The sequence below is a fragment of the Anas acuta genome, chromosome 1 (genome assembly GCF_963932015.1).
Source record: "Anas acuta chromosome 1, bAnaAcu1.1, whole genome shotgun sequence".
Taxonomy (NCBI): Eukaryota; Metazoa; Chordata; class Aves; order Anseriformes; family Anatidae; genus Anas; species Anas acuta.
In genome coordinates, this window is record NC_088979.1 from 54,664,445 (window position 1) to 54,680,814 (window position 16,370).

The 16,370-nt window shown below is 34.7% G+C and overlaps 1 protein-coding gene across 12 annotated transcripts in view; it reads right to left on the reverse strand.

The window, feature by feature from the left end:
* The window catches only part of DOCK9 (dedicator of cytokinesis 9), a 126,887-nt gene that overhangs the window by 17,844 nt on the left and 92,673 nt on the right, over positions 1 to 16,370 (reverse strand). For 5 of the 12 annotated variants that reach the window (XM_068677483.1, XM_068677537.1, XM_068677465.1 and 2 more), the window contains 9 exons: positions 16,050 to 16,164; positions 14,326 to 14,392; positions 11,894 to 11,941; positions 9,924 to 10,060; positions 4,324 to 4,439; positions 2,552 to 2,689; positions 2,065 to 2,247; positions 1,255 to 1,368; positions 901 to 1,116 (listed from right to left, as the gene is read on the reverse strand). In XM_068677483.1, coding sequence (XP_068533584.1) covers positions 901 to 1,116; positions 1,255 to 1,368; positions 2,065 to 2,247; positions 2,552 to 2,689; positions 4,324 to 4,439; positions 9,924 to 10,060; positions 11,894 to 11,941; positions 14,326 to 14,392; positions 16,050 to 16,164 — 1,134 coding nt within the window. Of the gene's footprint in view, positions 1 to 900; positions 1,117 to 1,254; positions 1,369 to 2,064; positions 2,248 to 2,551; positions 2,690 to 4,323; positions 4,440 to 9,357; positions 9,402 to 9,923; positions 10,061 to 11,893; positions 11,942 to 14,325; positions 14,393 to 16,049; positions 16,165 to 16,370 lie in introns of those variants that run through there. The other 7 variants (XM_068677512.1, XM_068677502.1, XM_068677558.1 and 4 more) reach the window with 4 other exon arrangements.

Genomic DNA, 16,370 nt, shown 5'->3' on the forward strand with positions numbered 1-16,370 from the left:
GTAAGGGGTTGGACTTGATGATTTACAGAGGTTCTCATCTAGTTGTATGGGCAAGGATTTTGTGTTTTTAATGAAAAAGTAGTCCTTTTTTAGGTCTGTTTTTAAAAAGAACTTTCCTTCTGAAAGTTCTGAGCTGGAGACATTTCCATCAAAATACAAACTATTAACAGTAGTGTATGTGTCTTATGCATTGTTACCATACAGAATAAAAGAAGTACAGTACTAAAACATGAGTTACATATTATTTCTTGGAGGTATTTACTTGCTTACATGATGATAAGGGTAATAGACATATTTATGAAATTCAGATTGAATAAACTTCCAGAAAGAGATGACATTAATTCTCTATGCTGATCCAATAAACACATCAAGACAAAAATCCCCACTTCCACCTCTCCCCGTTGCTGGAATTAAATCTTTTAACAGCCTAGTGAAAACAGAGAGCTTTCTGTTTTCTAGCAACAAAATTGTTATTCATCAATTTTAAGAACATTGGAAGGGTTTTTTTTTGTAAGCACTCTGGAAGAGAATCAAGATAATTCTCTAAATCAACTGGAAAGGAATTCAGGGTGTAACTAAGTGTTTAGCTAACTGATAACTGAAGGATATGTTTAAGTAGATAGTCTGATTCTTTCATGGTTTACATTAAGCTTTCCTGATTTAGTAGCAAATCAGCTGTATTATTTAAACATATGCCTTACATTAATAATCAGAAATGACTTACAGATGTATTTGTGTAGCACAAAATCTTATCAGCCATTGAAGTTAATCTACTAACAATTCAAAATTAATTAAAATCCATACAGGATAATAATCCTTTCACACTAACAATTACCGTACTTTTGATGTCAAGAAAATTAATCTTATTAAGAAGCTAAAAACAGTCCAATCTTCTCTTACCTCTGAAAGATCCCCGTTTTTAACATGGATCCTTGCCATGCTGTCTAACCACGTCTTCCTTAGTTCAGGTGTACTAGCATAAGACTTCGCCAAGCTGTACTGGAGGTCTACAAGCATTTCTGGATCGTTCTCATGCTCCTTCATCTGAGCTGTAGCCATTAGTACTGTACGAATCCGTTTTGTTAAATCCTTAACATCAGAAGGGAATGTGGTGTGCTAAAACATGGAAAGTTAGGTTAACTATTATCATCTTTTATTATTTGCATCATAGAAAAAGTTGAAGTGGAATTGTGAAAGACACTAAGAATTTTAAAGCAGCCTTTCTATAGTATGGAAAGAAGAATAAAACCAAACCTTAATAATTCTGTCGTGATTGGCACAATTATTGATGATGGAGAGGGACTGCTGAAATCTGGTTCCTCCAATTCCAACAACATCAGCAATCAACTGGCTTACTGAAATAACAACCTTGACGCAAACAGAAGTCTAGTTAGTGTATATTTAATGAAATACCCTTGCAATGTACCTTTGAAGCAATTACAGAGGAAGGTTTGTTCTTTTTAATTGAAAGATAATTTCTTGAAGTGAAATGGTATTTGATAGACTTTTTGGTTCCCCCAAAATTATTTGTATGTAACACAGGAAAGAAAAAACAGGCTTGTATAAATTTCATGCACAAACATCCTCTGGTCTAAAGACTGACTGCTAGACAAACTAGCTAAAGGTCATAAAAGTAGTAAACTATTGTTCCCAGCTTCATCAGAATCATTTTATTTCCATGTAATTCTGTTTTATTAATATAAAATTTCTAGGTCTTAAGACTTATAGGTGCTTCATTCCTTTCTTCCTCAGACACAACATGCTATGCTACTTAACAATCAAAATAACATCTACATAACACAAACATTTACTATTCACAAATAATAATTATTTCCTACAAAACACAAGGCCATTGAATTGTTTCAAGTTATTTCCTTGTACTGAACATACTTCTACTTCCATCTTCTTTCTCTTGGAATAGCACCATTCTTGCTTGAATAAAAAGTGATTTCTTTTATGTCTTTATACGACAGGACTTTGCACACTAACATGCAACTGCACACCTACAAGTACAGGCCACACAACATTTAAAAACACAAAGAAAAATAAAGAAATTATACTTACTTGCAGATGTGTCCTAACAAAAGATTTCTTCCCTGTGTAATCAAAATTATTTCTCATTAAGAAATACAGTAACTGTGAAGCTTCAGTCCGAATGGAGCTCAATTTTGAATTACAGTACTTCAGAATCTCATAGCACAGGGCAGAACACATATCAGCTCTACCTTCATAAAATGTAGAGGGAAACTGAGGAAAAGGCAGAAACGAAAGAAGTTATTCATTAATATGAACTCTAGTTCTTGACAAAATAAGCATATCAAGAAAAATATAAGTATATTAGTATTTTCAAACAATGACAAAACAGTTCTAAGAGTTCAAACAATTATTTTTACAGCAATTCAAATAATAATAATTTAATGTTTTTGGGATTAGGTCTGTCCTTATTTAATAATTTAAATTTGAAGTTTTTAGTTCTTAAGCTTCTTGATAGTATATTGTTAGCTAAAGAACTGGATAAGTACATGAAGGTTAATTACTTAAAACTTCTTACCTTATAAATAAGTGTCCTTAAAGCATTGAAGACATTTTTCAATGCTGTTTCAGACTGATTCTTTTGAAGGAAGCAGAGGTACACATCAAATACTTTTTTCATCAGTGGATTATGCCCATGATCAGTCAGCAGTTGATTCTTTAAATTAAAAGTGAGAATTTAATATTTTTGTACTGTACACTTACACTTTAAGAACATAAACAAATCACCCAGGAAATTAATAAAAAACATATAGTATTACTGAGATGTTTAATAAGACAATCATATCTGAGCTTTAATTAGATGTTTCTAACATTTCACTAATCCTGTTTACAAAGAAAGCATTGACTTCAGAATAGGCTTATAGAACACAAAGTGTTTTTTTTTTTGTTTGTTAAACAGTTGTTAGTTACATTAGCTAACAGCTTTAAGAGGCACATGCAAAGAATTAACTCACTTTGGTTACACTGGCTTCAGCAGCTCCAATAGTGGAATTTATCCATAGCAGTACCTCCTACTATAGGGCTCTTAAAATGAAAGAGCCCTTCAGAGTCTTATCATCTGTCTCAATATTGAAAAGCTCATTCTAAGGCATGCAATACACATGGTTACTCTTGATTTCTGACTCATCAACAAATGCCTTCCTAAGGGATCTCAGCACAGCCCTTGGCATTTTGGGTGTCCAATATTATAAGAACAAAGGAGGTGATCCTACAATAAAAGCCATGCTGAGAACCAGTCTGATAACATGACTAACAGACTAGAAAAAACTCAGTGTGCTCTCAAACTTTGTGGATGAATACATATAAATGCTTTCAGGAGACCAAAAATCCCCAATGCTATGCAAGGAAGATACAGGCAGGGTTGTATTTTAGAGGAAGCTGGACATAAATGGTTGGATATAAGCCAATCAACATACTTAGTTGATTCTTAGTTGATTTCTTGGGGAAAAAAATTATGTCCTGAAACAGAATCCAGATGACCCAAACCTATACAGCTAACTGCAAGTCCTAAACAATGCTAGGCTTACTACTTGCAGATTTATAGCAAAACATTTAAATGTTTTCTAACAAATTCCTATCTTATGAGGAAATTGACATAACATCTTTTCTTCAGATGTCCCAGCATCAGAGGTAGGTAGTTCACTAAAACAACCTCAAGCAGTAGGAATTCACACAGGATCAGTTAAAAGTCTACCAAGAAACAGACATAATTTGTGATTTCCCTGTTGTAATAGTAACAGAGATACGAGCCTTACTAGAGAAAGATGACACAAAATAAAAAAAGTTGTCTGGCCTTCTATATAATATGCTGGTTAATCCCAAAAGAAGCAGATTAGTATTACATGTATTTTAGTGTAGTTCATTGAACCGCAGCTCCTGATCCTCTTACCTGTAATTACTATTCGTTCCTGAGTGACTTTGTATAAGAAGAGGCTAAGGTCAATATAAAAGCTTGAGTGTATCCAAATATCAATTATGGTCTTGACATAGAACAGACCATTTTACCACTCATTAAGTAAACACTAAGGTTTCTAGAAATATTTAGAAAGTTAGGATGAGAAAGTAGGTTTTCTAACAGAATACTGCTGATCAGTAAGGAATCTCTGTACATGTATAACTGAAGCCAAAGCATCTTGCTGTGACACATTTTTAGGTGTCACATGACACAACAATGAAATAAAAAAAATAGCACTATATTACAGCATTTAAAATAAAATTTTAAAAACAATTTTAAAATATTTGTTCTGAAATACAATTATGGGAAATGTTAACATCAAGTCAAGAACAAACCTTAAAAGCCATTGTGAATAATGATAGAGTATCCAGAATTGTAAGGCAAACTTCGGTGGCAATATTTGCTTCAAGTAAAGACTGGTGAAGAACATCTGCATCCGAATGGCCATAGCCTACAGAAATTTCAAATGAAGTGTAAGTGCTTAGTATACTTATTTAAATGTTTCATATTTCCAAAAGACTTGCTGAACTAGAAGATTAACAAGTAAAAAGCCTGACGAGTTAATACTCAATACAGAAAAATATTTCATATGCATTTAAGTATTTGTCAAATATGCACATAATTATTCTACCATAATTTGCAGAAGATTATAAAAATACATGAAGTATGAATATCAGCAACAGAAGCATTAAATAGCAATGAAAACATTAAAGTGTCTGATGTTTCATATATGTATGCATATACAAGTGTATATTTATATAAATATATATATTTTATGTATATATATATATATACACATACATATATTTCTAAAATAAATACTACGGTTGCATGGGGTTACAGATGAAAATATGTATTGGCAATTTAGTGATGTTATAATGATCTCAAAGTCAATCATAAAAATACGTAACACCAAGAGTTGAAGGAATACAGTCATGCACTTATATGCAGTTTAAGACTGAATGACTGAAGTCATTCTGCTCTGTAGCAATACCATGCAATAACTCCATATTTAAACAAAAAATGCTTTTATGTTTTTAATTACATATTGCACACAAATAATTTTAAAAATATATCATGCTTCAGCACTGTTTAAAATATGTTGTTTATGTTCCCTAATATTGATCTTTCAGAACTAGATTGCAAATGAGTTCTGCTTGCTTTACACAAATTTGGCCAGGACCACGTTGATATATTAGATTTACAGCCAACTTAGCATCACTAAATCAATGAGAAGCATGATGTGAACTTGTTGAGACTAAGAGAGGAAGAGAAGAAATGACATTCTTTTATACTGACACCCGTCCATTTCTTTCTGTACCCTCTTGCTTCCCTAGCTGAAGTATGCATGCATACCTGTACACAGATTATTTTTTTCTCTTCTCTTATTCAGACTAAGCAGACCTAATCACACTAAGCAGACTTACTGCAATATGTAGGTTAAAAGGAAAAGTCAGTTTGAAACCTGCATCCGTTTTTAAGAATGAAATTACGAAGCAAAAATTCAAAACGAAAATATAAAATTAAATGTAAGGGGAAAAAAAAAAAAAGATCTGTAGAACCTCCACTAGCGTATTTTGCCTGCTTTATAGCTCTCCTAAACACTGAATGGAAGCCAGAATCACCACTAGTTTCTGTGGATTTATACATGCTCTCTGTTCAGAAGTATACATTTCTTTCCTATCTACATTCTCTTTGCCTCCACCTCTTTCTTTTCTCATCTATTTTCTTAATGGCTTCAATCCAATTACCTCTGTAATGACAAAAAGGAACAACCAGTATTTGGAAGCAAGTTTTAGCACAACAGCCATTTGCCAACATTTTCCTTTTAGGACGTACATTCTTATCCTTCAAGAAATTCAAAGCAAGATGCCTTTTCATAGCAGTCACCTTTGTGTGACCAGAAATCTTGTTGCTTCCATAATGTTGAAGACATGAAGAGATGATCACTATTTTGAAAACTGCACTGAGGACAGGAGAAATATTCTTTAAAGAGATAATTTGTTTGCTCTTCAAGATTCAAAGTTATTTTAAATCCTACGTCCCAATTTGGTTCCAATTTTCAGGAAGGGTAAGAAAGATGACTCTGGTAATTACAGGCTTGTCAATCTCACTTCAGTGCCTGGTAAAACTACAGAGAAAATTAGCCTGGGAATTATTGAAAAACACTTGAAAGATAATGCAGTCATTGGTCATAGCCAACATGGGTTCACAAAAGAAAAGTCCTGTTTAAGGAAATTTATGACAAGGTTACCCATCTAGCTGGCCATGGTAAACCGATATATGTGATTTTTCTTATTTTACTCTAGGAAAGCTTTCAACATTGTCTTTCATGATGTCCTTCTGGACAAAGTGTCCCACGTGCAGCTAGACAAGTACACCATACAATGTGTGAACAATTGGCTGACAAGTAGGGCTCAAAGGTTTACAGTAAAAGGGGTTACACCAGGTTGGCAGCCAGTCACTAGCAGTGGTTCCACTAAGCACCATTTTACATCCAGTTTTCTTCGAAGTTCTTATAAAATACCTGGATGCAGGACTTGAACACATACTAAGTTTGCAGATACTAAATTACAAGGAGCTGTTGACTCCCTCAAGAGCAGAGAGGCCTTGCAGAGAGATTTTAACAGCGTAGAGTGCTGGACAATTGCCAGCTGCATGAGGTTCAACAAGAGCAAGTGCTAGATTCTACACCTGGGATGAGGCAACCCTGGCTAAACACGCAGACTGGGAAAGAGAGGCTGGAAAGCAGCCCCATGGAAAGGGATCTGGGGGTTCTGGTTCATTCTGTTGTTGACGTGAGCCAGTGTGCCCTGGCAGCCAAAAGGACTAAAAGTACATATCCTGAGGTGCATCAGGCACTTAGCTAGTTGAAGCTAGTTGAGCTTGCTCTGTGCTTGTATGACCCCACCTTGGGTATCATGTGCAGTTTTGGATGCCGTGATATAAGACATAAATCTATCCAAAGGGGGGCTACAAAGATGGTGAAGTGTCTAAAGGGGAAGCTGTATAAGGAGCAGCTGAAGTCACTTGGTTTGTTCGGCCTGAAGAAGAGGAGACAGGGGAGGCCTCATGGCGGCCTGTAGCTCCCTCATGAGGGGAGCAGAGGGGCAGGCGCCGAGCTCTGCTCTCTGGGGACAGCGACAGGACCCGAGGGAACGGCATGGAGCTGGGACAGGGGAGGGGTCAGGTTGACAGAGCTATCGAGAAAAGGTTCTTCATTGAGAGAGTGGTCAGGCACTAAAACAGGCACCCCAGGGAAGAGGGGTGCCAGCAACAAGCTTGCCAGAGTTCAAGAAGCACAATGCTCTCAAGGCATATGGTTTATTTCCGGAGGGTCCTGTGCAGATCCAGGAGTGGGACTCAGTGGTCCTTATGGGTTCCTTCCAGCTCAGGATATTCTATCATTCTAAGTAAAAACTGAAACCAGTAGATAGATTTCAAAGTGTTTTTTGTTTTGTTTTTGTTTGTTTTCTCATAAATAATTTAGAATAAACAAATAAGTCTGTTTGATTACACTGCACTATTACTAGGGGGAAATTTAGGGCAGTGTGCAAACAAAGTAACACAGCTGAGCTTAGCTAAAAGACTGACTTACTACATATGATATGGACATCTGCATGGACATGCATATGAACATGCATTTAAAACCAACTACAAACACTAAAAATTGAGTAATGTTTAATGACTATGAGCTTGACGATGATCATGTGCTGCTATTATAGAATCAGGGTTTATCTCTGTGCACATTTGTGTGTCACTTCTGCCATACTGAGCTTCCCTCTCTCCTCCAGCCTCAATGATACACATATAGATCCATCTTCTTTTTGTTTATACTGAAATACTTTTGAAATTTCAATGAAAAACTTAATTTCTTTCACACCTAGGCACAAAACTATACTGAAATTCCTAAGGTCTGAAATATTACTTATACCATGGTATCAGTTCTTTTCCTTTGTTAAATGGTTAGAAAGAAACAGAGAAATTAGGTTTAGAAGTTACACTTACAGACAACTGTACTAGTTTCTAAAATCATGATCCTTTACCAAGATAGGATCTATTTCCACCTGTCATACATCCTGTCACATAGTGCCCATACAGAATATATATAAAAGATCTAGTAAAGTTCTGAAGACTAACCTAGATACAGCATAAAGTCAAAGTGCCAAGTACACAAAACTAGAAGTCAGACAACAAGACCAAAGTTATAAAAATCAATTTCACATTTGACATGGCTTCTATAGCAGCACGTTTTCACCTTACAAAACCATGGCCAATACAAATTGCAATATCCTGATGTTTATTAAATTTCCAACATTTAAAATACTATTATCACATTACTCCAAGTCAGTTGAATGAAACTTCTATGATAATTCCTTCAAATTATACAAAGAAGAACAAAGCTCATTTTTATATAAGCATGCATTAGTTAAAATCTTTCAGCTCACTGTCCTTAAAAATCAGTAAACTTTGAGGAGTTCTGGAAGTATAAAGTTGTTTTTGCACACAGGGCCCAGAAGCAGACATTTCCCAGATAATTATTTATTTATTTTTAAATCAGTCTCTCTACAGAGTACTTCACCACGCTGAATACGTGGTTGCACAGTGTAAAAGCTCTTTCTTTTGTGTATCAAAAAACATGTAAAAATTTACTGCAGCGGTACCTGCTGATACATCACCAGCAGACTGCTTCCATGAAAAAAAATTGCACAGCTATATAGTTTTCTGCAACGTTTAATTCAAAGAATTGCATTTTTTTTATATTTAAAAAAATACGAGAATGTATTTATAAACAGAAGTTTGTTTTTGTTGTTTTGTTGTACTGCAGTGGTATCTGCTGATACATCACCAGCAGACTGCTTCCATGAAAAAAAATTGCACAGCTATATAGTTTTCTGCAACGTTTAATTCAAAGAATTGCATTTTTTTTTATATTTAAAAAAATACGAGAATGTATTCATAAACAGAAGTTTGTTTTTGTTGTTTTGTACTTTTAGTTTTCCACTAGACTGCGTGGTAAGTCTTATGCAATTAGGTTAACTGTTGCTTTATATTACAGATAATGAGCTAAAAGGTTTTAAGTATCCGTAGAGGGCAGTTAGATATGCTTTAGGAAATAAATGAGTTTAGTAACGTACAGTTAAGTCAAAAAACTGCTTTACTGCACACAATTCTTTTCAGTCCCAGTGTTGCATTTTACTGGGTTAGTCAACCAGTTTCATTGCTTTTGAAGCTGAAGATTGCAAAATGGTGCTTCAGAATATTTACGTACTTGCAATTTAAGAGCAGCATATTTAAGAAGATAGGACATAAGCAGATTTCAATACAGCAGTCTTATAGAAGCTGACTTCAACCTGATTAAATCTTACCATTGTCTACAGAAATTCCAAGAACACTTGATATCTTTCTCACACTGAAAACAGAAAAATCACTTCATTATTGGACGCTTTTTTACTTCCAGACAAACTAAATCACGGGCTTCACATTCTCCGTAGAAACTCTAAGAAGCTTATTTCTCCTTAGGAGATGTCAAAACATGGAGATATGGTCAAAGTGCAAATTTTTGCTTTTAGATTAAACATCCGTAAGATCAAGATGGAAAAAAATGAAGCCTAATGAAGCAAATAGAAGAAAAAATAAAGCTTAATGAAGTAAATTTTGTAACTATGTGCAGCACAAAGTAGATGTGCCTGTAATTGGAAAAAAAAAATACAATTTTGAAATATACTGTGGTTAACCATGCTCCATGTTATGGCATCAGCCAGCAGTGATTGTTTTATCATAAAGGAGGGAACAGACCATCGACTGATTCCAGTTATTCGTTTGACCTAGAACAATAAAAGTTATTGAAAAGCACTGGTGTGGCTCTGGGACCTGTCTCTGGTGTTGTGGTACTGGTTGAGGATGATGAATGTTACCATGTCATGAGACTTACTGTGGTTAAAAGTGAGAGAGTTATCCAGGCTGCTCAGCTGCTGCAATCTGGCATGCATCATTCCTGTTCTGTTACGGGAAACAGGCAATGTCTGAGATTTTCGATCATGAACTATGGATCCCAACCCCTCCTGGTTCCTGCAAGATGGGTGAAATGGGATAGAAGCAAAAGTTAGACATGTCAACCTGCAGCAAGATAGGAAGTGTTAGTTAAGCAGCTACGGCACAAGAAGTTTTCTAGGAGGAATCACAATGCTACCTATTTAATGTTTTACTTATAAAACAAAAATAGGTAGCTTAAAAAAAGCATCATAGCAAACTTTTTCCTAAAATCCTCAAAGCACGACAGCAAAAGCACACAAGTAGTCACTCTGGAAATGTTAAATTTACTTCAGAGCTCTTGTGAACAAATATTTGAGACTATGAAGATTCTGAAAATATTCAGAACCCCAAAACAAATCCTCTATTTTGATTGTAAAAAATTTAGAAAAGAGTTAGAAGGACACACAGTGGTAAAATTAGGAGGCATACATGCAACAGGGAAGCAGGAATTAGCTGAGGTATTATCATGGACATCTTACCCAAGCAGGAAGGGAGAAGAGCCATATACTTTGTTAAACTTGCAGCAATCAAGTGAAGAAAACAGAAAAGTAATCTGTGTTAGCAATCAGTACAGGCTAACTTCCTATTGTGTACCACCACCAGAGCTGATGAAAAATGAAAACCAGTGCTTGAATAATTAACTCCCTGTTCCCATTCATCCTGTGTCATTTGGGTCTTTTAAGAGTACGTGCATTGATTGTGATATACTTTAGCGTAACAACAATATGAAAGACTAGAAAGCTACAGTAACTGTGGAAATTCAATACCTCTGCAGAACACAAGACAATTCTACAGCTTAAATCTTTTTAGCAAAACATGCAGTACACAGACTAAGCAATCAGTAAACAAAAAGGAAGCGCGGTAGTCTTCTCTAAAAACCAGTCAAAAGAATTAGTTTAAAGCATTTGTCACAAGAAGGCTAAACATTACAGACTCCTGTAAATCCATGGAGTTTGAAGTACATTAAAGCACAAAGGTTACAATCAAAACATTAAGAAAGCCACTGATTTATATATTTTTTTATTATTTTTTTAAGGTGTGTGAACACAGATCTTTTTCTGAAAAAAATCCAGGAAGGTAATCATGTTTGTTGTTTGTAGAAACAGATTCACATACTATTATATCTAAATTAAAACCTAAAAAGCTAACATCTTAGAATACATTACCATCCAATGTCAGCAACAACTTTCTCACCAAGTTCAAAAAGGGACAGTATTTCAATGCCATAAGTTTAATTATAAGCGTCACCATGTCAACCACAGTGTGAAGTCTAAATGGATTGCTATATTTTACTCTATTAATAAAGTATTTTGCTTTAAAAAACACATTAATGCAAAGATATTCAAGTAATTTAGTACATGTTTCTGAGATTTTCTCCTAAATAGACATCCATGGGAGCACACAGGTATCTAGCAGTACTTTGGACATTGAACTGAAAAACAGCAGAACTGGAATGTCCACCACTCACCTTTCAGTAAAATCACTACGTATTACTCTAAACCATTTTAACTGACATGGTTTTATGGCCAAGTGAATAAACAAAACATTAAAATAAATAATAAAACTTCTTCTCCACAGACATTATTTCAATGAACAAAAACAGCTGTAAAAAGATAGCATGAAGGGAAGTAAACTTTAAAGTAGTTTGCTATAAACACAACACACAATGTTCTGAAACAGATACCAGACTTTCAGAGAGGATACAGATTTATTGATATTAACCAGTTACTTCAAAATTATATATCATTGTACAATAACTGTTCTACTCCCACACACTAGTGTACACATTATTATTCCTAATGTACACACTAGTGTACACACTATTATTCTTAGTGGACAAGCCAGCTAAATTAAAATTCCACACAGTACCTGGCTATGTATCGCTTTCCCATGTACTGGAACTGATGTAAGCACACTCTGCAGAGAACACAAAATGTCAGAGAAACACTTAAAACAATATGTTACAAATTTAGATGTACATTGGAATTATTTAACTATTATTTTCATTTAACTTCAAACTCATGTCATAAAACTTAGTTTCTCCCACTCTTGAAATTCCTTTCCAAACCTCAAGCCAAGACAAATGTTCAAAGCAGACACAGCTGCTTTGAAATCAATTATGGATGGTTGTTGTTGTGGTCAAATTGGGATTAACATCAAAGACACGTAAGGCTGCCTCAAGCACACCTATCTCAAGTTGTCTGCATCAAAACACCTAGTGGGAGTCTAACAGTGCCAAGCTAGAAGAGCAAACTGTGAAAAAACAGAGCACATAAGAAAAACAAACATTGAGTTGAGTGCTTCATAGAATCACGGAATGGCTGAGGTTGGAAGGCACCTCTGGAAGCCATCTGACTAAACCCCTTGCTCAAACTGGGCCACCCAGAGCAGGTTGCCCAGGACCATGTCCAGGCAGCTTTTGAAGACCTCCAAAAGAGAAGACTCCACAGCCACTCTGGGCGATTTGTACCAGTGCCCACAGATTCACCTACAGGGTAAGGAAGTGCTTCCTGATGTTTACACAGAACATCTTGTGCTCCAGTTTGGGTCCATCTTGTATGGATTCATCTTGTATAGACTCTTAATATTTATAGGGAAGTAATGTTTAGTGTCAATTATTACAAACAAGATCCCATTATGTGAAATGACATTCACAGTTACAGGTAATTTACAAATGAACAGAAATGTAACACGTAAAGAACAGAGAAAAAAACAATAACCAGGTATTACATATATATGGATATATACACATTTTGAAAAATGTGAATAAGGGTTCAAAACAAAATGTATGCCGTCCAGCCTAAGTCTCCTTGGTAACAGGTTATTTCATTGTTATTTTATTTTTATTTTATTTATTTATTCCCCATTTTTTAAGGCCTCTAGATTCCAGGACATCGGCAACAGGGTTTCTGACAAAACTATTTTCTAAACGGAATCTTCTTTTACAAAAATAAGAAGATAAAGACATATCCTAAAAGACATTTTTTGACATTATAAAAAATCTACACCTAAAAATGTGTATTTTTAAGAACCAAAATACTACTGGTTCAGAGCCAGTGAGAAGGTTGAGAGTATAACCTAATTTGCCAGGCTTATCTTTCTCTACAACTATCTGAAAGGAGGTTGCAGCAAGGAAGGTGTAGGTGTAGGGCTCTTCTCAGGTGCCAAGTGATAGGATGTGAGGAAACTGCCTCAAGTTGTGCTGGGGAGGATTATATTAGGTATCAGGAAGAATTTCTTCATGTAGAGTGTGGTCAGCGTTGGAACAGGCTGCCCAGGGAGGTGCTGGAGTCCCCATCCCCGGAGACATTTAAGAGATGTGTGGATGTGGCACTTTGGACCTCATGATCCTGAAGGCCTTCTCCAACCTAAATAATTCTAACATGGGAATTTTATTTTGTATTACTTAAACTGCAATTGTGATGTAAATCTTCTTTGCCAATTGGTAATTTGAGATTATTGATTTGATTACAAACCAATCCTATCCAGCCCTTAAATAAAAGACCACTAATGGCAAAATACTGTTCACCAATTTGGCATAGTTTCCACCTCTTGCTTCAATCTACTACATATGCTCATTTACTCGCTCTGTTCTGTTTCTGGTACAATCAATATAATGCCAGATGTACTCAATGGATGAATTAAAATACTGTCTGATATATATTTCTAAAATAAACTTTGAGTATCACATTCCATAACACAATTAACTACTGACACTACAATGACTGGGCCTGGACTATAGAAACTCACTTCAGTGAAACCAAGCATGCAGAAAGACTTCTGTGTTGTCCCACTTCAAGCAGACAGCACCTTCCTTGCTTTCTGTTTATATATCAGTTAATTCTCATGAACAAATAATACTAAATATGGGTAGGGCTGCAGTGCAGCAGTTGATAACAAATAATGAATTCATCATACATCTTTTTGTTCACAGTATACTGGAAGACTCAAAAGGAAGGCTAGGAGGACAGTTCACATTCACTTTGTTTCTGAAATGAAACGATTCAGACAGGTCAACAAGAGAGCCTCTGATCATTTTATATGAGCACAACGATATTCTGATTACTACGACCTATTTATGAACTTCCTGAGATCACTTCTGTATAGCCTAACTCCAGAACTATTATGGAATCAGACAGACATGCAATTATGCACACCAAGTCTAGAATTTATAAAACAAGACTGAAAAGGAATACCTTTTCAAATAAAGAAAGTATAACACGCATACATTTATATTCACACTCAAGACTAAACACATCGTGAAATGTATGATTTTATGATAAAATCAATAACAATCTTACTCTGTAATAGTGAAAAAGTCCATTAGTTCAGATTTTGTAGCCTTGTTCCAATATGTAAACAATGCATCTAGGAAAATGAAAAATATTATAAGCAAGACAAAGTCAGTAAGCACAAAAAAGTATTAATCAGACGAGTTAAAAAGCTTTAAGCTTTCAAATAATAAGGATTTAGAGAATCTAAAAATGGCTTGTGGGGTTACAAATGATGATTACTATTTGAAATTTTCCTTGAAGCTGATTATAGAATTGCATGTAAATTCTCTGTGAATTTCTGCAATATGCTTTTAATGAATCCATAATATTCCCATACATTTTCATATTTTAGAGAGTGATAATTGTGTAATCAATGATGACTACAGAGTTCCAAAAAAAAAATACGACTTAAAATGTTGGGTTATTATTCCTATAATCTGCTTCTTTATAGATTGGTCTCAACATTTATTTATTTATTTATTTTTATTAAAAGGTAAGAAGTCTTCCTTCGTGACAGCTTTTTCAGCTTTGTTTGGGTTACTATGGCAGCCATAGATTAGCCAGCAAATCAAAGTTACACACACGGATTTTTAAAAAATGGCTATGCATTTTTTAAGAAGTTTGTAGTTGCATAGCTAAGTGCCAAAATTTTGGCAAAGTGCCAAGTGCCATTCTTGCCAAAAACGTTCAAAATTAGCTAATGAGTTCAAAGTTATTACAAAGATGTGTGACAAAGATTATTTGACACTTGATCTTTTCCAGAAGAATCACAACCACAAAGCAAATAAAAAAAGACCTCGAGCTTCCCAGAAATTATGAATAATTTTAATACATTATTTCAAAGTACAAATTAGTAGAAAAGGGTATTTTTTTATTATTCTTTTTAGTTGAAAAACATAAAATATCTATGTAATTAAATGAAAATTTAACAGCGTGACTGGATATTAAGTACTTATTAACCTTTCAATTCTCATTCTTTATTTAATGGTGTAATAAATTGATTTTTAGAAATTAACATAGAACAGGCACACAAAATTATTACTAACATTTTATTTATTTTTTTTTTTTTAAACAAAGTGGACAACAATTCTCCCCTCCCCATATATATATATATATATGAAATATATATATATATATATAGGGCGGGGAGAATTATATATATGTGAAATATATATTATATATATTTATATATATATATATATACATATATAAAGTATAGGCATGATTCTAATGTTAAAGATTTGCCATTCATGCAGTATTTCTATGGCTACAGATCCTCCTCCTCCAGGATAGTACAATTCTTTCAGAAATTTCAATGGTTACTACCCCAAACATCCCTGGTGAATGCAAGCACTAATGTCTCCACTCCAGAAATGGAAACATACACTGTGATCAGATTATTTGGTTCTCTGTCATACAGGAAGTTCTGCAGAAGGGAGAACTCATCTAGCCCTAAACTCTTTGACCAATGAAGTGTTTTTGGCTTCCATTTGCCAAATTTATTATCAAATCTACTATCAAACACAAACATACACTTGCTTACCAAGTCTTGTAGCTTCACACTTTCCAGGAATAATGAATATTTAATGGCTACAAGCCTTCAAGGTTGATCAATCACACATTTGGTAAAACAAGGCACAACATGATGCCCCTGCCTAAAAAATTCCGCTGATTTTTAAAGGGTATTTAAGTCACGTGCATAAATCTAAGGCATTATCTCAGACTTAGGAAAAATAGGTGGCGTTACCTACCTTCTGACATACTTCTTAAGATATGAAGAAAACACATGAGCAGACTCTTGATTTCTGCTTGGTCAAGTTTGTCGTATCGAACAACAGAACTTCCTAATGTGCTGCTCTGTTGGTTCTGAAGAGAAAACAGACGCATTTTGTCTGAAAAGTTCTTAAACTCATAATGAACTAAAATGTTTTGAATTGCTTTATTAACTCCTGCAACAGAAAAAGGATCTCAGAATGAAGACAAAAATGTTTTATGTAGAGCCAGGTCACTAAAACACACATTGCACACACGAAGTATACAAAATTAAACCTCTTTACCTTTGGTTTTATTTC